The sequence below is a fragment of the Microtus pennsylvanicus genome, chromosome 21 (assembly GCF_037038515.1).
Source record: "Microtus pennsylvanicus isolate mMicPen1 chromosome 21, mMicPen1.hap1, whole genome shotgun sequence".
NCBI lineage: Eukaryota > Metazoa > Chordata > Mammalia > Rodentia > Cricetidae > Microtus > Microtus pennsylvanicus.
Window position 1 is genome coordinate 35,805,610 of NC_134599.1, and position 21,829 is coordinate 35,827,438.

At 43.2% G+C, this 21,829-nt stretch overlaps 2 protein-coding genes across 5 annotated transcripts in view; one reads left to right on the forward strand and one right to left on the reverse strand.

Moving 5' to 3' along the window:
* Nucleotides 1–556: 556 nt before the first annotated feature.
* Nucleotides 557–20,519, forward strand: Msh6 (mutS homolog 6). 2 transcript variants are annotated; one of them, XM_075955378.1, is made up of 10 exons: nt 557–911; nt 11,362–11,561; nt 13,001–13,203; nt 14,140–16,684; nt 18,257–18,522; nt 19,359–19,476; nt 19,628–19,717; nt 19,814–19,968; nt 20,051–20,250; nt 20,351–20,519. In XM_075955378.1, the coding sequence occupies exons 1-10, from the start codon at nt 652–654 to the stop codon at nt 20,430–20,432; spliced, it is 4,119 nt and encodes a 1,372-aa protein (XP_075811493.1). In that variant the 5' UTR covers nt 557–651; the 3' UTR covers nt 20,433–20,519. The 2 variants fall into 2 exon arrangements, with proteins under 2 accessions (XP_075811493.1, XP_075811494.1); XM_075955379.1 differs by having other exon boundaries at nt 13,001–13,170.
* Fbxo11 (F-box protein 11) overlaps nt 20,486–21,829 on the reverse strand; it is a 74,137-nt gene continuing 72,793 nt past the window's right edge. For all 3 annotated transcript variants that reach the window (XM_075955381.1, XM_075955380.1, XM_075955382.1), the window contains exon 23: nt 20,486–21,808. In XM_075955381.1, the coding sequence (XP_075811496.1) occupies nt 21,679–21,808 (130 nt within the window). In that variant the 3' untranslated portion in view covers nt 20,486–21,678. The remainder of the gene's footprint in view (nt 21,809–21,829) is intronic.

Genomic DNA, 21,829 nt, shown 5'->3' on the forward strand with positions numbered 1-21,829 from the left:
ATAAGATTGTGGATTTTAGCTGTCTGCTTCAGAGATTACGAAGCATAAACTAGTTGAAGCAATGATGGGTGACGGAAAGTTTTGTGGATAGCTGGTTTGAAATACCAGGGCCTCGCACTTGGCATTCACAAGTGCCACTCTGCACACCGCTCTTCGAATAAATACACCGTCCAGAGGAAACGGTAAAAGTCAATTTCTGGGCTCTGGTCTGTCCAACCGCAGGGCCGCCCGCAGCGCCAGGTGTTTCCGGGGAACGTTTTTTGCGGCCTCCTGCAGGGTGAATCCAGCCGCTCCAGTTTAGGCTCCGGAAACCGCGCTCGCCACTTCCGTCTTAGACGGGTGGACTTCCCAAGGTGCCCACCGCAAACCCGGCAACTTTCCTGCCCACAGTTTCAAGGCCCGCCGGTCCTGCCGGACCTGCCATGAGGGCGGGGCGAGGCGACTAGACCCCGCCCACCAACGCCGGGGCACGTCCGAGGTGGGGCCCCGCCCACCGCCCCGGCCGAGGTGCGTGCGGATTGGCTGCCGGGCTCCGGGCGCTTGGGTCGGACGCGCCTCCTCCCGACTTTCCCGCCAGCTGCTGCCGCGCGGCGGAGGTGGTACCTGTAGGCGCTCCGAGTGGCTGCACGGTCGGGCCCGCCATCCTCCATAATGTCGCGACAAAGCACCCTGTACAGCTTCTTTTCCAAGTCCCCGGCGCTTGGCGACACCAAGAAGGCCGCGGCCGGGGCCTTACGCGAAGGAGGCGCCGCCGCCGCCGTCTCCGGGGCCTCCGCTTCCCGCGGCAGGGATGCGGCCTGGAGCGAGACTGGATCTGAGCCCCGGCCCGCGGCGGTGTCCGCCTCGTCGCCCGAGGCAAAGAACCTCAACGGGGGACCGCGGAGCTCGGCCGTGCCGGCGGTTCCCGACAGGTAGCTGCTTGGGGGCGCTGAGGCGGCGCGTGGGCGGCCGGAAGGAAGGGGAGGCTGTGCAGGGCCAGACGGGCGGCCGGCCGGAGGAGGGGCGGCTTGCCCGGGAGGAGCAGGGCTAGTGCCTGGGACTTTCGGGGGACGGTGGAGGCGCGTGTCCACTGTGGGGTGGGGTGGGATGGGTCAGGTCAGGTCAGGAGGCTCTGGGGCTGAGACCCCCCCCCCCCTTCGGCTCCGCGGGCGGGGGCGTGTCCCGCTGCGGGCCGGGGCCTGGAGGGGGTGGGGCGGGGCAGACGTCACGATTGTACGCCTACAGGAGAAGATAGCAGGGAACTTGGGCTGCAGGTGGAAGTTTGTATCTGGTGAAAAAGGTGTTCCGGTTTGGGACGACGCAGTTTTTAAACGCACGATTCCATACGAGGGAAGGGTGCGGAAGGTTTTTCGGTTTTGTGGGCCTTGGAAGTATTGGAGTGTAGTGCCCTTGGCAAGAAAGTTTGCTGGGGAAACCAGCCTGGGGTTGTCATATCACTTTGTGAATTTGTCTTTTTTGTTTGTTTGTTTTTGTTGGGGTAATTAGACATTCTGGAAAGCTCGCTTTTATTGTTTTAAACACATAATGTGATGGTGACTGTTTAAGCCATGACTTGGAGACTCAAGAAAAATCAGATCAAATCTCTAGCCAATGGTTCTTAGCAGCGATTTTTGATGCCCTGTGTTCAAGGTGTCCTACAGGAATTGTTGGATTTTTCAGAGTTTAACTGATTGTAGAGGCAGTCTCTGTGTATTGGGAGGGGGGTTGTGGTTCTGGGCCTGGAGCATAAGACCTTTGCATGCAGTACTACTGAGTTTTAATGTCCTTCCCGCAATTGTGTATTTAAATGATAGGAAAAAGCCACTTGAGTAGTCTAGGGTTGGAGGTTATAACTCGGCGCTTGCTGTAGTGTGTTCAAGGCCCTCGCTGTGTCTGACCTAAAGAATTATTAGTTGTCTCTGCTTGTGGGAACTTGAAGCGAGCATCTGTTGAAGAACGCATATTTACTTGGCTGTGAATTGATTTTGTGGCATCCAAAATAAAGGGTCGCATTTACTTTACTGTAAGGTACTTTATGTATTTTAATGTATCCTGAGTAGAAACTGATCCCAAAGTAAAATAGGAGTTTTTTTGTGCGTCGGAGGAAGGAGAAGAGTGGTTCAGGTTAAGCGATTCAGTTCTGTGAACAGACTAAAAGAACAGTTGGAACTAGCCAGATTTGAGTGGCTTCTGATTCTGGAAGAGAGTCTGCAAACTAGAAAATGAAGGAGGGTCAGAGGACAACTTGCAAGAGAATGTAACCGGTCCAATCACTGGACTGATAGTCCAAGACTTGCGTGTAGGATGGGAGCAGAAGATAACAGCATCATGTTTGCTGTTAATATTTCCTTTCGGCCGGGCGGTGGGAGGCAGAGGTAGGCGGATCTCTGGGAGTTCGAGGCCAGCCTGGTCTACAAGAGCTAGTTCCGGGACAGGCACCAAAGCTACAGAGAAAGCCTGTCTCAAAGAAAAAACAAAAAAAACACAAAAAACAACAAAAAAAAATTTCCTTTTGACACCTGGGTGGTGGTGGCACACGTCTTTAATCCCAGCATTCGAGAGGCTAAGGCAGGTGGATTTTGTGTTCAAGACCTGCCTGGTATACAGAGTGAGTCCCAGGACAGGCTCCAAAGCTACAGAGAGAAACCCTGTCTTGAAAAACAAAAGGTTTTCTTTTATGCTAAGTGTTGGTAATTTGTTTGTTTACTGGTTCTTTATCAGCTACCTGTAATGCAGATGGGTCCTTCCATTCTGCATTTTTTTCTCATTCAGCTCTACCCCCCCCCCTTTTTTTTTTTTGTCCTGAGACAATCTCTCTGTGTGTCCCTGGCTATCCTAAGACCAGGCTGGTTTTGAACTCACAGAGACCCGCTTGCCTCTACATCCTGAGTGCTGGACTTAAAAGTATTTGCCATGCTTGGCTCAGCGTATAATGTCATCTTTGTCTATCATTTTTCCTTGTTTCCCTTTAATTTTTTTTTTTTTTTGGTTTTTCGAGACAGGGTTTCTCTGTGGCTTTGGAGCCTGTCCTGGAACTAGCTCTGTAGACCAGGCTGGTCTTGAACTCACAGAGATCCGCCTGCCTCTGCCTCCCGAGTGCTGGGATTAAAGGCGTGCGCCACCATCGCCCGGCCCTTTAATTTTTTTTTTTTTAGTTTATCTTAATATAGCATTTCCCTCTTCATTTTCCTCCCTCCAATTCCATTTTTTAAATTACAATCTTAATTTACTATAGAAACATTTTAATTGCATACATACTTATATGTGTTGGTATGTTTATATGAGTGCAGATGCCCATGGAGGCCAGAGGCACCGGAAGTTGGAGTTAGCAGGTGGTTGTGAGCACCCAGCGTTGGGTGCTGTGAACAGTACTTATGTGCTTTTAACTGACTCTGGAGCCATCTCTCTGGCTTCCTCTTTTTCCCTTTTTAGGCTTAAAAAATACATAGAAAAATATTAAAAAATATTTTAGACTGACTCATAATACATTTACAGACCTAACTTGTGGGTGTTTTTGGTGTGGGTTTTCTTGGATTTTGGTCACACTAGAGCAGGCTAGCTTTTAACTTGGGCTAGCCTTTAACTTTAGCCTTCTGCATTAGCCTCCTGAGTGCTGGGGATTACAGGCATGCCGTGGTCTTTTTAGTTTTGTTTAGTCCTCCAATCCCCCAACACAATATCAGAGATTAGTCTGGATAGTTTATTTATATGGTATCTCTAAATCAGTATATATTTTGGAGATGAGTCTTGCTTTGTACATCACTTTGGTTGTGAATTTAGCAATCCTACTCATTGTTTCTGGAACACGGTCCTACCACCACCTGGAATGCACCACTTTCACTGTTTCTGTGACTGGCTGACTTTGAACTCCAAATTCTTTTGTTTTCGCCTCTCAAGTGCAAGGATTACAGGCCTGTGCTACCACGTCTAGCTTTATTTATAGAGGCAGATACTAGCTTTGGTCAATTAATGGATTCTTTTTTCAAATGTAGGTTAAAGTTGTTGATGAGGTTTATAAACAGCTAGTAGTTGGTACCCACATGCACTAAATGTTACCCGAATATCAGGGAAATGCTTTGCTACCGAGCTGCCCCCTTAGTAGGTCGTTTCTTAGTTCAGTTAAAATGCTTTTGAAATGAATATGGTAACACCATTTTTTTTCTTTTAAAGATTTATTTATTTATTAAGTATACAGTGTTCTGCCTGTATGCATTCCTGCAGGCCAGAAGAGGGCACCAGATCTCATTACAGATGGCCGTGAGCCACCATGTGGTTGCTGGGAATTGAACTCAGGACCTTTGGAAGAGCAGGCAGAGCTCTTAACCACTGAGCCATCTCTCCAGCCCCTGGTAACACCATTTTGTGTCTTCTTGTTGCAGGACATGTGAACCTTAAGATTGCATTACTTACTGGAAAACCCTTTTCTAGTTGTGGTGTGGCTCAGCCCTCACACACCTTTAACTCCAGAACTTTCTGCTTGAATACTGTAAACAGGATTAAGTTAAGTCAACCATGGGTCAAGAGGCCTAGCAAGCAACCAGTTGACAGAAAAAAGCCATAGAGTAAGAGGGAGTCAGGAGGAGGGATAGGGAGATGCTTAGGAAGTGGATGGGAGGGACATTCATTCAGTTTGAGGTTTGTTGTTGGAGATGTGTAGGAAAAGGGGTTTGGGGAAGTCGCTGGGTGCTTTCTTTGCCTCTGAGCTAACAGGCTTTCACCCCAGCATCTGGCTCCTGAGTCTTTATTGGTAGAATTGCACGATTGAGATTTTGTTAAAAAAAAAACAGTGCCTAACCACTTCAGCTCATCCCGCCAATAACCACTTCCACCTTGGCAACACTGTTGGGACTGTCAACCCTGATCATTAGCCAGATATATTAACCAAAGTAATTCATGTTTGTGCAAGCTAAAACATAAAATTAAAATATCTAAGAAGAAGCATTAACTCTAGTTTTGGGTCTGGAAAATACTTCTAAGTTCTGCAGAAAGACAGATGTTACACAGATACTCCAAACCATCCCTCCCCCAAACACTAATATAACTGGTTTTGCCTTTAAAAAGACTGTACTCGCCGGGCGACGGTGGCGCACGCCTTTAATCCCAGCACTCGGGAGGCAGAGGCAGGCGGATCTCTGTGAGTTCGAGACCAGCCTGGTCTACAGAGTGAGTTCCAGGACAGGCTCCAAAGCCACAGAGAAACCCTGTCTCGAAAAACCAAAAAAAAAAGACTGTACTCCTGAGTTGCACCCAAGAGACATTTTGGAGGCATTAGCTCACTCTTGGTCTGGCCGTTATTAATGCACTCTTATGCTCTTAATTGACTTAAATAGCATGGTTGTTGGTTATCTTAAGCGGATCATTTCACTATTACATTATTTTATTTAAATTTTAAGTTAAATATTTTTTTAAAGGCTGGCATGGTAACAATCCTTTAATCCCTGCACGTGGGCAGGTGGATCTCTGTGAGGTGGAGGCTACTTTATCAATGTAGAGAGTCCCAGGCTAGCTCATGTTACATGTAAAGGCTATTATAAAAGTTAAGTTTTACTTTTGTTTATGTGTGCTGTGTTTGCATGTATGCCTGTGCACCACATGTGTATCTGGTACCCGTGGAGGATAGAAGGGTTACAGATAGTCATGAACTGTGATCTGGATGCTGAGATTTGAATCTAGGTCTTCTGGGAGAACAGCCTAATCTCTGAGCCTTATCTCCAGCCCACTAATTAATATTTGAGACAGTCTCAAATATCAAAAGCTAGCCTCAATTTGTTGTGTAATGAATCTCTGACCTCCCCCCACCGCACTTCTGGATACTAAGCATTACAAGTGTCTCTCACTGCGTCTGGCATTTATTTTTACTATTAGCTTTTATCCGAGAATAACTTATTTAAAATTTAAAAACTTACGGCATCCAATATTCTGGCATTTCACCTTGGGCATCATGAAGAGCCAATGTATGTTACTGTGGGAGGGGATAAGATAATTTTACCTCGGGCTGGAGAGATGGCTCAGAGGTTAAGAGCACTGGCTGCTCTTCCAGAGGTCCTGAGTTCAATTCCCAGCAACCACATGGTGGCTCACAGCCATCTATGAGATCTGCTGCCCTCTTCTGGTGGGCAGGCATACATGCAGACAGAACATTGTATACATAATAAATAAATTAAAAAAAAAGATAATTTTGGCTTACTTATTTCCCACTTTTTGTTTGTTTTGATAAAGGACACAACTCAGGAACAGCTAAATATAAGAGATGCCTATATATGTGTTTTGTGTGTTTGTATGTATATGTACTCATGTGCGTATGTGGTGCCTGAGGAAGGCCAGAGGAGGACCTCAGAGCCTCTGGAACTGGAGTTACAGATAACTGTGAGCTGCCATGTGTGTTCAGGGAATTGAACCTGGTTCCTCTGGAAGAGTAGACAGTGCTCTTAATTGCTGAGCCATTTCTCCAGTCCCATTATTTCTATTTTTTAAAAATTACCTGTTAGAATATGCATGCCGTAGTAGGTTGTGAAAGTCAGAGAACAGTTTGGGGTAGTTGGTTCTCTACTGTGTGGGTCCTGCAGATAATAGAGCTCGGGCCATCCAGCTTGGCAGCAAGTGTGTTTACGCTCTGAGCCATCTCCTCTCCACTGTCTTGACTTTTGGGAGACAGGGTTTCTCTGTGTAGCCCTGACTGTCTTGGAACTCTCTCTGAAGACCAGGCAGGCCTGGAATTTAAGAGATTCACTGGCCTCTGGCTCCCACACGCTGGGATCAAAGGTGTGCACCACCACACTAGGATGTCTTGGCTCTTTTTTCAAAAGTAATTGCACTATATATGTGGGGCTCTGAGAGATGGGTATGGCTGTGCTCGCGGCATGGGGTGTGTATGGAGTTCAGGACAACTTGTGATGTTGGACCCTAGAGTCCAATCACTGAGGAGTCGCCCCAAGAAACCACCCTCACACCACGGTTGATATAAAAGCAAGAGGATTTGATTGATTCTGTTGCGACAGGGTCTTTTCAGCATTCGAGAAGCCAAAAAGACCCTGAATAGCTGGTACAGGCTACTTTTAAAGTAAAACGTCACAGAAACAAGGGGGGGGGGAGTCCGGGTGTTGTTTTCCAACTATTGGGATTGGCTTATTCAAAGTGCTATTAACAATAATTGGTCCGAGCCAGGACTGGAGGGCAGTTGCCAGATCAGGTGAGGAAACTTTTGAGGGTTACTTTGACCCCTTCCCAGGAACTGAGTCAAAACATCAGGAATTGAGTCAACATCTTAAGGGTTATCTTGCCCCAATTTCAATAACAGAGTTCTATCTGGAGAACATTCACAAAGACTCAGGGAGATGGAAAGTTTCCAACATCTCAGTGCACATGTGGGTAATTGTTAGATTCCTGGTTCCCAGGGGAGGGGTGAAAGCACTAAGGCTGAGAGGCCTCAGAGTTATTTTAGAGTTCTACAGTGAGAGGCACCCTTACCCAGGTACTTTGACTTGCTAAACTATTACTCTGGCTCTGCTGTAGTCCCAGATGTAGTCCAGACTACCTCTGCCTCTCAGGTGCTGGGATTGAAGGTTGCATAATCAGTATATTGGGAACTGGGGAGGTTGGATGGTAAAGAACTTGCTTTACAAGAATGAGGATCTTAGTTCATTACACAGAAACCACCTAAAAAATAAGCTGGGCATGGTGGCATATGCCCTTGGCATTAGGGAGGCAGATCCCTGGGGCTAGCAGCCTAGCCCATTTGGCAAGTTTGAGGGCAGTGAGAGATTCTGTCTCAGAACAAAAAATGATGGCTGGTAACAGGAGTGACACCTGAGATTGACCTCTGGTCCCCACATCCTTGTGAATGTATAAGTATATACACGTACTCAACACACAAAGCTTTTATTATTGTTAGAAAAACCTGAGAGCCGGGCAGTGGTGGTGCAAGCCTTTAATCCCAGCACTTAGGAGGAAGAGGGAGGTGAATCTCTGAGTTTGAGGCCAGCCTGGGTTACAGAGCAAGTTCTAGCGACACTTGACCTCATTGGCATCTTTTTCCCTACTGCAAAAAAAAAAATTGTCTTGGTTGGCAACAGAGGTTAAATGTGTTCCACATTGGGAAATACAGCCATAGACATTTGTCAGCGATAATAAAGGAATATAGAGAAAAAGTCCCCTTCTTCCTTAGAAATCAAAGCCAGGCGTGGTGGCTTTGATCCCAGCCCTAGGAGGCAGAGGCAGACAGATCTTTTGTTTGTTATCCAAGTATACGGAGGAGTTCCAAGACAGTCTGGGCTACACAAGAAAACACTATCACGAAAAAACAAAATTAAGGAAAAAAAAGATTTTAGAGAACTCAGTCCAGCTTTTCAGTGGCCAAACTGCTTGAGTGAAGGAAGGGAAGGCCAGCCCTCACTTGGCCTTAGGCTTAGCCTTTATCTAAGTCCCTGGGAGTGGAGAGGGAACTTGTTGAAAACCTGGCAAGGCCAGTAATAGCCTGGGGACGCGGCATTGGGGAAGTTTCAGGATCCTGGAAACATCCCACCCCCACCCTAGCCACCAAGGGCTACAGTGTTCAGTTCCAAAGCTGCTGGGTGCACTTGAGGTGTCTTCTGTCCCTTTTTACAGCATTGCTTGATCAGCTTCCTGCTGATTTTGTCCCCCCCCCCAAGCTGTATATTACATGCTTTATTTAATAAACTTGCTTGGTATTAAGGCACAGTTTATGTAAGACCTCCTGACCTCAGTTCTCCTATCTTTATTTTTTTGGTCCCCTGGTTCTTCCTCTTGGGAATGTGTCACTGAAGATAAGGAAACAGTTATCTGTTTGAATTGTGCAGGTCTTCCTGGTGACCTGTAGTGAGCCTGATGTGATATGCATAAACTTGTACTGGTCACTGTAGAATCTGAAGTTGTGCCAGGCATTGGTGGTGTCTCACACTTTTAGTCCCATCACTTGGGAGGCAGAGGCAAAGGATCTATCTCTTGAGTTCAAGGCCATTCTGGTCTACAAAATGAGTTTCAGGACAGCCAGAGCTACACACACACACACACACACACACACTCTGTTTCAAAACAACAACAAAAACCAAAAAGTGAAATTGTAAGCCAGTCCTTATAAAGATACAGAGACAATACAAGATGATACTCATATTCTCTATTGTATTTTTTTTAAAAATTATTTTATTTAATATGTATACAGTGTTCTGTCTGCATACTTGCCTGCACCACAGAAGAGGGCATCTGATCTCATTTTGGATGACTGTGAACCACCATGTGGCTGCTAGGAACTGAACTCAGTACCTTTTAAAGAGTAATCAATACTCTCTTAACCTCTGAGCCATTTCTCTAGTCCTCTTTCTATTGTATTCTAAAAGTATCTGTTTTCCCTCTTTGAGTGCCGGAATGGAACCCATAGCTATGCCCGTGGTAGACAAGTATTGTACCATTGACCCATGTTTCCCAAATAAATGTGTTCTTGTGTGCATGTAGACACATTTTTGAGCAGGTCTTGTAATCCAGGATGGCCTTAAAATCCTTGAGTTCCTCCTGCTTCAGCCATAATTATGGGCTGGGATTGCAGGCCTGTGTCCTCATGCCTGGTTGGGGAAGTGGTTTTTGAAGAAATACTGCTTCATGATTGGGTCCAAGTCAGTTGACTTCAACAGACTACTCTGGAAATGTCTGAACTATTACTGCAGTAGTGTGCTTGTCTTAGTGCCGGGGCCCACTAGGAACGTACAGCAGATGATGGCTATTCAGCTGGTCGGGGCCCACCGGATGAATAATTGTGATGGGGAGCTCCACTGTGGGCTGGCTGTAGGTGGCATTTGTTTCTGCCTGTAGTTTTTCATGCGCTGCCACAATTCTTCCCTAAAAAGAACAGCTGTGCGGCTCTCTCCACAGCCCACTGGTGGTGTGTTTTACACTTTTTGGGCATAATTATATCTGAATTGACAGAAGGATGACTTGTTCTTATACTGTATAATTTTGGTGAATAAAATATACTTTCATGCCAGGCCTTTATTCCATGGCTTCAAGACAGTTTCATACAATTAGCTGATTTACAACCTCAGACCAAACCCAAAGTAAATGAAATGCACAAGGACAAGTTCCCAGTGTCCATTGCTGTACCAGGGTCAAGCATGGACAACTATTGTGCCAGTCTTCTTGCTTGCAAAAGCCTGGCAGATAACTTTAAAGACACAACTCCCTGTACAAACCCTCTCAGCAGCTGCACATACTCCTCATTTTTATGATACGAGGTCCAGCCAGCTGTTTATTGCTTAGGTCCTGAATTTCAGTGTCACTTTGTATGATGTCTCTCAGGCTAAGTACAGAGAGGCTTTGCCTCCTGCCTCCATGACCAAGTGCAAGTGTTGTCATGGTTACTCATTTCCAGCTGGTCGGTGTGACATTCTGAGCCTGAGAGAAACTTGTGATTCCTTGTGTGTCAGAATGGCTGTTTCTTATGTTTACTGAAAGAATGATATGTTTCTTGAGTGTGTGTTTCTTACTCCCCTCAGATAGAAAAGCTGCATTCCTGGATTTTTTACATACCCTGGGTATGGTCTTGGAGCAGACCCTCCAAAGGTTGCAATATTTTAATATTGTATGTGCTGAGAACCTTTTAAGTGGGCCTAGAGAATACTGCTATTGAATGCACTTGGGCAGGAATAGTTATTAGTAGCCTTTCTATCATTGAGGGGGTTCTTGAATGGTCTGTTCTGAGTGCTCAGAGACAACCCACAAGAGCCAGATCATTTAGGCATGTGTAGTCACTATTTCTCTCTATCTCTCTGGACTTTTGAGACAGGGTTTCACTGTGTAACAGTCCTGGCTGTCCTGGAACTAGTGCTATAGACCAGGCTGGCCTCAACTCAGAGAGCCGTCTGCCTCCTGAGTGCTGGGATTAAAGGTGTACACCACACTGCCCAGCCACTCTAAGTCTTGTAACTGACAAGATAACTGTCTGAATTTTCATTTTAAAACTTCTGAGAAACAGTTGTCATCTAGTACCAGTGTATTTGTTTTAATTGTTAAATAAGCATTATATTAGCTTGCTTACGTTATAAAAGGTGAACCTTCTGACTTACCAGAAGTTTCTAAAGGAGTCTTTTTTTAAATAGATTTTTTTAAATGATTTATTTAACTTTATTTTTTTATGTGCATTGGAAGGAAGGTGTCAGATTGCCTGGAACTGGATTTCCAGACAGTTGTGAGCTGCCATGTGGGTGCTGGGAATTGAATCTGGGTCCTCTGAAAGCAGTCAGTGCTCTTAACTGCTGAGCCATCTCTCTAGCCCTCTTAATGAGAGCTTCCTTAAAATTGTTTATTTATGGGTAATTGCCTTTGAAGTAAGGTAACTAAATATTAACCGAATTCTATATTTCTTTTTGGCAACAGTTCTTGTGACTTTTCACCAGGCGATTTGGTTTGGGCTAAGATGGAAGGTTATCCCTGGTGGCCTTGCCTGGTTTATAATCATCCCTTTGATGGAACATTCATCCGGAAGAAAGGGAAATCGGTTCGTGTTCATGTCCAGTTTTTTGATGACAGTCCAACAAGGGGCTGGGTTAACAAAAGGATGTTAAAGCCATATACAGGTAAGAGATACAGGGTGAGTGGGAGAGGAGATACTGATTGTCCACTATATAGTGAAATTGTGTGTGAGTAAGAGAGAGAGATTCCTCAGCAGATTGTAAAAATAGCAGTTGTAATCTGACATTAAAGAGATGGGATGCAGCTGGTCTGTGCTCCTTCGTTTTGTATGGAACCTTTTATTTTTGTCTTTTGAATGACATACAGCAATTAAAGCCCTTCATGAAAAGTTTGTCTCTTGATGGGAGTTAATTGAACTATGAAACAGACAGAAGTGTAAAAAAGTTCTATTAGCTCTATTTTGAAGGAATAAGTGGGTAATGTAAGCAGGATAATAGTGTGGGTCAGTGACATTCTCTATGACAGATGCATACCACATGGCCTCCAAAACTACAGCCTATTGAGTATATTTGAGTTGTGTATCACACCAGAACTCTCTATAAACCCAACAGTGCTGCAAACTTTACCTCACATGGCCAAGTGCATCTCCTGTCTCTTGTTATATATAGTATATATACAGGATTCAGTGCACTGTACATTACCTGTGAGCAAGTCCACATCCTTTATTCCCAGCATCCCAGGCTAGCACACTGAACTCTAATATACGGGATACAACAGGGTCAGTTTCCCAGAACTCTTAAGAACCATACCTCTTGCTTAGTATGCTTGTCCTGCAAAAGGTGGTAGGTTCATTGAAAAATACCATGTCAGAATGGTTAGAGAACCAGGAAGTTGATTCTCTTACTTAACCTGCTATATAATCTTGGTGAATGATACTGTTGTTGTTGTTTTGTTTTGTTTTTTGGGTTTTCAAGACAGGGTTTCTCTGTAGTTTTGGAGCCTGTCCTGGAACTAGCTCTTGTAGACCAGGCTGGCCTCGAACTCAGAGATCCATCTGCCTCTGCCTCCCAAGTGCTGTGATTAAAGGCATGCATCACCACTGCCCAGCTCCGATACTGTTATTCATATATAAAATGCCTTCTTATGGCAGCCAATGATAAATGATTCTTTAGAAATAAATGTAATATTTTAAAACTGCCTGGGCAAAATCTACCTACCAGTTGAGTTACATTCCAGCCTGGTTATCCAGCTGCTTATTTAAATAAATCTGATTTGTCCTTGGGACAATTTTAGAAAGAGTCCCTAACCAAACCACATTGGTATCTGCTTCACTGTGAGGTTTGTCATACTGTGGCACATTCTGAGACCTTAGAAGAGAGACTTAAGTGGCCTGGGAAGATTTAACAGAGCAAATTCAAAGTAAAATTGGTGATTCCAATTTTACTGCTAGCTTTTCCCTAAAAATTCCTTCCTATAAACTTTTGACCTATGTATATGAAAAAATGGGGCATTAAAAATTATAACTGATTGTAACCATTCTTGTTCACAGTGTAATTTGGCCAACTATTCAGCCACTGTGTTCTCATTGTAAGTATATTTCTAGGTTCAAAATCCAAGGAAGCCCAAAAGGGAGGTCATTTCTACAGTTCAAAGTCTGAAATCCTGAGAGCAATGCAACGCGCAGACGAAGCCTTAAATAAAGACAAGATGAAGAGGCTTGAGTTGGCAGTGTGTGATGAGCCTTCAGAGCCAGAAGAGGAGGAGGAGACAGAGGTCAGGCATTCTGTTCTCTTAAAGCGTAATGAGGTAAAATGATATATATGTATGTGATGTGCACGCCTTTAATCCCAGCGCTGGGGAGGCAGAGGCAGGCGGATCTCTGAGTTTGAGGCCAGCCTGGTCTACAAAGAGCAAGTTCAAGGACAGACAGGGATACACAGAGTAACCCTGTTTTGTTTTGTTTTTTTGAAGTGACTGTCCAGTGTATGTGTGTATATACATACATACATACATCTGTACTTTCCTAGATTTTAACAGTTACCCTCCCACCCCCTTTTTGAGACAGTCTTTGTAGCTGAAGGCTAGCCTCAAGCTCAGAATCTTCTTGCTTTTTGCTTTTCAAATATTGGGATTATGGGCTGTTACATGTTATCTCCTAGGATTGAACCCATTGTCAGACGTCAGACCAGTGCTCTACCACTTAGTCTTTTTATCACTCCTTTATAGAAAAAAGCTATTTTTTATTTGAGATAGGGTGTTGCCGAGTTGCCCAGGTTAGCCAGAACTCCTGACTTAACATCACAAGAAGTTGGATTATTGACCTGATGTATCAGGTTCAGTTTATGTTTAAATTTAGGTTAAATAAATAGCCTTAAGAAAGAACATTTTCTCAAGATGTGTGCAACATTGCAGCATACAGGTAATATTTCACTGTAGTATTGTTTTTATTTCTCTAAGACAGGCCTTGAACTGACATGTATTGGGGATGACTTTAGTGATTCTCCTGCTTCTACCTCCCAAGTTCTGGAATTACAGGTGTATGCCAACATTCCTGGTTTATGAATTACTGGGGATCAAACCAAGGAATTTGCATGTTAGTTAACTGAGCTATGTCCCTGCCTCATGCTGACCTCAATTTTCTGGTAATGTTTATGCCTCAGCCTCCGAAGTACTGAGTCATAACGTCTGGGTTCTACACAAGGATTTTAAGTTTTGTTTTAAAATTTTTTCCCTCTTTGGCAGGTGCAGCATGCAGCTTACGTATCTGATAAGAGTGAAGACGATAATCAAAGTGAAAGTGAAGAACTGCAGCCTAAGGTGCAGGGGCCTAGGCGAAGCAATCGGCAAGTAAAAAAGCGAAGGATCATATCAGATTCTGAGAGTGACATTGGTGGCTCTGATGTAGAATTCAAGCCAGACACTAAGCAAGAAGGAAGCAGCGACGAAATGAGCAGTGGAGTTGGAGACAGTGATAGTGAGGACCTGGGGACCCTTGCCAAAGGTGCTCCAAAGCGGAAGAGAGCAATGGCTGGTCAGGGCGCATTTAGAAGGAAAAGTTCAAGGAAGGAAACATCCTCAGCCACCAAACGAGCGACTCGAATTTCATCAGAAACCAAGAGTACCTTGAGTGCTTTCTCTGCCCCTCAGAATCCTGAATCCCAAACCCATATTAGCGGAGGAGGTGACAACAATAGTGGGCCCACTATTTGGTATCATGAAACTTTAGAATGGCTTAAGCCAGAAAAGAGAAGAGATGAGCACAGGAGACGCCCTGATCACCCTGATTTTAATTCTTCCACACTGTATGTGCCTGAAGATTTCCTTAATTCTTGTACTCCAGGGATGAGGAAGTGGTGGGAGATTAAGTCTCAGAACTTTGATCTTGTTATTTTTTATAAGGTGGGGAAGTTTTACGAATTGTATCACATGGATGCCGTTATTGGAGTCAGTGAGCTGGGACTAGTATTCATGAAGGGCAACTGGGCCCATTCTGGTTTTCCTGAAATTGCATTTGGCCGATTTTCAGATTCCTTGGTGAAGAAGGGCTATAAAGTAGCGCGAGTGGAACAGACTGAGACTCCAGAAATGATGGAAGCACGATGCCGGAAGACGGCACACGTGTCTAAGTTTGACAGAGTGGTGAGAAGGGAGGTTTGTAGGATCATCACCAAGGGCACCCAGACGTACAGTGTGCTGGAAGGTGATCCCTCTGAGAACTACAGTAAGTACCTTCTGAGCCTTAAAGAGAAAGAGGAAGATTCCTCTGGGCACACTCGTGTATATGGTGTGTGCTTCGTTGACACTTCACTGGGCAAGTTTTTCATGGGTCAGTTTTCAGATGATCGCCATTGTTCCAGATTTAGGACTCTTGTGGCACACTATCCTCCAGTACAAATTTTGTTTGAGAAAGGAAATCTCTCAACAGAAACTAAAACAGTTCTGAAAGGTTCATTGTCCTCTTGTCTTCAGGAAGGTCTGATACCAGGTTCCCAATTTTGGGATGCCACCAAGACTCTGAGAACACTCCTTGAAGAAGGATATTTTACTGGGAAGTTAAATGAAGACAGTGGTGTAGCACTGCCTGGGGTACTTAAAAGTATGACCTCAGGGTCAGATTCTATTGGCCTGACACCAGGAGAGAATAGTGAATTGGCCCTCTCTGCTCTAGGTGGTTGTGTTTTCTACCTCAAAAAATGCTTGATTGATCAGGAGCTTCTATCAATGGCTAATTTTGAAGAATATTTTCCCTTGGATTCTAAAATGGTCACCACAGTAAGACCCAGTGCTGTCTTTACTAAAGCCAATCAGCGAATGGTGTTAGATGCAGTGACATTAAACAACTTGGAGGTTTTCCTGAATGGGACAAATGGTTCTACTGAAGGGACTTTGCTAGAGAGGCTTGATACTTGTCATACTCCCTTTGGCAAGCGGCTCCTAAAACAATGGCTTTGTGCCCCCCTCTGTAGCCCTTGTGCTATAAGTGACCGCTTAGATGCTGTGGAAGACCTGATGGCTTTGCCTGACAAAATCAGTGAAGTTACAGACCTCCTAAAGAAGCTACCAGATCTTGAGAGGCTACTGAGTAAGATCCATAATATTGGATCTCCCCTAAAAAGCCAGAACCACCCAGACAGCAGGGCTATAATGTACGAAGAAACCACATACAGCAAAAAAAAGATCATTGATTTTCTTTCTGCTCTAGAAGGATTCAAAGTAATGTGTAAGATTATAGGGCTTATGGAGGATGTTGCTGATGATTTTAAGTCTAAAACCCTTAAGCAGGTTGTCACTCTACAGACAAAAAGTCCTGAAGGCTGCTTTCCTGATCTGAACACAGAGCTGAACCGATGGGATACTGCTTTTGACCACGAGAGGGCTCGAAAGACTGGACTCATTACTCCAAAGGCAGGATTTGACTCTGATTATGACCAAGCACTTGCTGACATAAGAGAGAATGAACAGAGTCTCCTGGAGTACTTAGATAAACAACGCAGTCGGCTTGGATGCAGGACCATAGTCTACTGGGGAATTGGTAGGAACCGTTACCAGTTGGAGATTCCAGAGAATTTTACTACCCGCAACCTACCAGAAGAATATGAGTTGAAATCTACTAAAAAGGGCTGTAAACGATACTGGACCAAAACGATTGAGAAGAAGTTAGCTAATCTTATAAATGCTGAAGAACGTAGGGACATGTCTTTGAAGGACTGTATGAGGCGGCTGTTCTATAACTTTGATAAAAATTACAAGGACTGGCAGTCTGCTGTAGAGTGCATTGCAGTATTGGGTAAGGCTTTGTGTCTCAGCTACACATCTCTAATTATGGGTGTGTATATTGACATGTATGCATACGTTTTTGTTTTGAATCAAATGAACAAGGCAATTGAAGTAACTGAAATTTGGATTTTAGCCATTAATAATAACTTTGTGACATTTTTTGGAATAGCTGAATTATTGAGGGAAGATTTTTTTTTTCAGATTTCTTTTAAAAATGTTTATTGGTACTAGGTCATTTGCTTTTTGATTTGAGACAGAATCTCTAGTTCAAGCTTATCTTGAACTCCTGACAACCTTCCTGCCTCAGTTCCTCAACTGCTAGGATTACTTGTAGAAGTAAGCCACTATTGCCTAGTTTTACAATTTAATTTGCCATGTTAGGAATCAAATCTAGAACCTTGCACATACTGGGCAAACACTGTCACTAAGCCAACTCTTGACCCCAAATTGCTTTTGTAATTGAGGTTTTGATTTTTTTTTCTTAAAGCAGAAATTTGGTAATCTTCAGATATCAGGGCTAGTGCATCTGTTTTTTAAAGTATGGAAACCAAAATTTGTTCTAGGTTCCTCCTCCCCTTCTTTTTGATGGTGGGGGACTGAAGCTAGTGCTTCAAGCATTTGTCCACTGAACTACAGCCCTAAGGTACTACTATCCTGAGACTGTAACCCTCATCTGAACACAATTATTAAATGGACTGAATAGTAAAATCCTTTCACAGCACAGATTTCTAAATTGGTTCATTTGTCTCTCTGCTGTACCCAGCACTAGCTACAAGGCCCTATCACAATGTGTGCTGGCCTTGAACTCTTGAGATTTCCGCCTTGCCTCTGTCTCCCAAGTGCTGGGACACACACCTTAGATAGACCTCCCAGCTGATCTATCTCTTGTTTTGTTTTTTGTTTTTTTTTGAGACAGGGTTTCTCTGTGGTTTTGGAGCCTGTCCTGGAACTAGCTCTTGTAGACCAGGCTGGTCTCGAACTCACAGAGATCCGCCTGCCTCTGCCTCCCGAGTGCTGGGATTAAAGGCGTGCGCCACCACCGCCCGGCTGATCTATCTCTTATTCCTTATTATATAAGCAGCCACCCTCATGTGGATGTGGAGAACTGCTGAAACGGAAACTTCCATGAGAAGTTTTCCATAAAACACCCAGGCCAATAACTTGGTTTCAGTCACAGCATTTTGTTCTAAAATGGGCTCTACTTCATGGCTTTCCAAGTGCTGGGATTAAAGGTGTTTGGTATCATGCCTGGCACTAAGAACATTTTAGGACAAAATAGAACATAAAGTAAACATACTTTACTGAGTAGTACAGTACCTTTTGTGTGTGTTAGGTGTTGGGCTTGGTACAGTTCCTGTGGAGATGATAGCTTAGTGGGAATTTGCTCTCCTACTGTGCAGATCCTGGGGATTGAATTTAGGTCATTGGGCTTGGTGGCAAGCACCTTTGGCCTGCTGAACCATCTTGCTGGCGCATTTTTAAGGACATTTTATGGTAGCTAGAACAAGTACTCTGTAGTGGGTATGATAATGTATACCTAGCAAGAAATGAACAAAACGATGCTTTTAACTTCTTTTGACAGATGTCTTACTGTGCTTGGCTAACTATAGTCAAGGAGGAGATGGTCCCATGTGTCGCCCAGAAATTCTATTACCGAGAGAACACAGACACCCCTTCTTAGAGCTTAAAGGGTCACGGCATCCCTGCATTACCAAGACTTTTTTTGGAGATGATTTTATTCCTAATGACATCCTGATAGGCTGTGAAGAAGAAGAAGAAAATGGCAAAGCCTATTGTGTGCTTGTTACTGGACCAAATATGGGGGGCAAATCTACACTCATAAGACAGGTAATTTACCCTTCATGTTCTATTAATTAGAAAGTAGTGAGAGGCAAATATACTCTAGTCCATTTTCCAGATAGCACAAAATCACATAAGGGAAGCAGAGGGAAACTGTATAAAGTTGCATTTGTCTCGCCAGAGAGAAACCTCTTAGCTAATGTTAAGGTGGTAAACACACAATTAGATGTGTGAGACCCTGGCTTTGATTTTCATGACCTCAACAAAGACAGAGAGGGGGAGGGAGGTTTTAGGTGATGAGGGTCCTTTACTTGACTAAATTTAGAAGGTACATTCAAAGTGAACAAAATTGTAGAGATTATATAATAAAATAATGATACTGATTTATTTTGATTCTGGTGATTGAGTCCATCCAGGGCCTCATGTGTGTACCTGTTCTTTTTGTTGGGTTTCTCTGTGTAACAGTCTTAGCTGTCTTGGAACTAGCTCTTATAGACCAGACTGGCCTCAAACTCAAAGAGATCCTGCCTTTGCCTCCCAAGTCCTGGGATTAAAGGCGTGTGCTACCACTGCCCGGCATGTGTACATCCTTCTAGCAGTACTGTTGTTCTTCTTCCCCAGTACTGTTATAAGATTAACTACTAAGAGGAAACAAAGCAGTCATTTTGACATACTTGTCTTTTCCTATTACTCACTAGACTTAGCCAACCACAGATCTAAAATTGGCCTTTTAAATTTCCAAAGGCTGTAAAGAAGTCCAAAATATTTGTTAGGCTTTACTTATGGAGTGCCATATTCCTCCATAAGAACTCTTGAGTCAAATGTGTACTATGTATAGGTTCTCTTAATACCAATCATGACATTCCTTTCTTCCATCTTCACAGGCTGGTCTATTGGCTGTAATGGCCCAGATGGGTTGTTATGTACCTGCTGAAGTGTGTCGGCTCACACCAGTAGATAGAGTGTTTACTAGACTTGGTGCCTCAGATAGGATAATGTCAGGTGAGTTGTTCTTTCTCCTCCACCCAGCCCTAAGGCATTATGTAAAAGTCAAACTTTAAAAACATGTTAAAACTTTTTGTGTTTTTACCTCTTGCTTGTCATATTCAAACAAGATATAATCTGCTGTTAATAGTCCTGTTTCCTTTTTTAGGTGAAAGTACATTTTTTGTTGAACTGAGTGAAACTGCCAGCATACTTAGGCATGCAACAGTACATTCTTTGGTGCTTGTGGATGAGTTAGGTAAGAAGAAGCAGTTTTGTTTCCCTCTTTCTGTAGTGCCCAGGCTGCTCCTGGCACCTGTCATGAGGTGTACATCTCTTAATTTCACTTTCACAGGAAGAGGTACTGCAACTTTTGATGGGACAGCAATAGCCAATGCAGTTGTTAAAGAACTTGCTGAAACCATAAAGTGTCGAACATTGTTTTCTACACACTATCATTCATTAGTAGAAGACTATTCTAAAAACGTTTCTGTGCGCCTAGGACACATGGTATGTGGAATTACCCAGGCATTTTTCATTTGGCAGCACATAAATCATAGAGCTGTAATAAAATAGCTTTTCTTTCTTGAAGGCTTGCATGGTAGAAAATGAATGTGAGGATCCCAGCCAGGAGACTATTACCTTCCTCTATAAATTCATTAAGGGGGCCTGTCCCAAGAGCTACGGCTTTAATGCAGCAAGGCTTGCTAATCTTCCGGAGGAGGTTATTCAAAAGGGACACAGAAAAGCAAGAGAATTTGAGAAGATGAATCAGTCATTACGACTATTTCGGTAATTATTTCTGAATAAAGAATATAATTTTCCTATAGCTGACTTAGTTGGAAGGCTGGGACATAGACAAAATGAAATAATTTTTTTTTTTCTTTTTAAGGGAAGTTTGTCTGGCTAGTGAAAAGCCGACTTTAGATGCTGAAGCTGTCCATAGGTTGCTGGCTTTGATTAAGGAATTGTAGACTACATTGGAAGCTGAGTTGACTTTTGACAAAGGTGGTAAATTCAGACAACATTATGATCTAATAAACTTTATTTTTTAAAAATGACCATTTTTCCATTTTCTTTCTAGGAAATTAAACCCTTTTAATTCTCATCTACCTTCTACATAATGGTTATTGAATACTCCACAATATATTAAGTCTAGATGTTATGGTACATGCATACACTTTCAGGCTGTTTATACCCACTGTCACCAATACACATAAATGGGAGGGGGAGCTATGAAACTGTATAGGGCTGTATATATACTGGTCTCAGCTTAATGTAGGAAACTGCTTTAATTTCCAGCCATTTTGTCTAAACTGTTCAAATAAAAACTATGAACAGAATTCAAATACAGGCCTGTTTTGAAGAGACTTTCTAAAGTGAACTTTAAAACATAGTAGTTTTTACCTTTCACAAAACTGAGATACAAGAATACTTTTGTTTACAGTGCATCCCTTCCTAGGAAGTCTCATTAAAACACACTCAACTTTTTTCTAGGGATGATTTTTTTTTTTGAATGCTGCACAGGAGAGGGAAGGAAATAATAGTCTTAACTTTTCTTAAAGGATACCAGAAACATTGCTGGATATAATTTAAGATTAGTGTTTTTCTCTTTCATAGAAAGAACGTACATACTGGGACATGAGTACAGTTACAGCAAGTCTAGGTGTGCTAACAAAACAGGGCACATTCAAGTACAATAAGATTTTGCTTGAAATTAAAAACAAACTACATGAGATTAAAGCATTAAAATCATATTCTCAATCTGAATACATGTTAAAAAAATCAATGCAGAAGTGCTAGCTCACATTTTTACCATATTACAAAAGCAATTGGTACCCATGTCCATAAAGGCAGCAACAAAGCTGCTCGTCTATTTGAAGATTACTACTGCAAATCGGACTGCATTCAATGCTAGTTGTAAAAACACCAGCTTTTTCAGAAGTTGGTATCTGTACAAAATTGCAGCTTATTTTCTTCACTTCTGTCCCTTCAAAAGTCTTTACACAGTAATGCTAAAATACCCAGCTTTGAGATCCTGAGTCAATATATTGCCACTTTCTTTTTGGTAGTTTGAGCTTCATAGTGTCAACTGACCTTGTGTATCCATCTTTTCAGTACAGTCTCTTTCTGTAGCATGGGCAAGTATTTTAAATCTTCCAAAAAAATGTTTTTAAGTTACGATGTTAGAATGACAGGACTTTTTCTTTAGGGAGGAATTCAGTTGTGCTGCAACGTATTAGATTCTATAGGTGGAGCAGAATCATATAATGTGTCTGTATCGTGTGTAGGCTCACCAGCTAATGTACAAGGGTTGGACAGTGTTCCAGCACCACAGTCACAGAAAAACCTAAAGCAAAATGAAAATCCA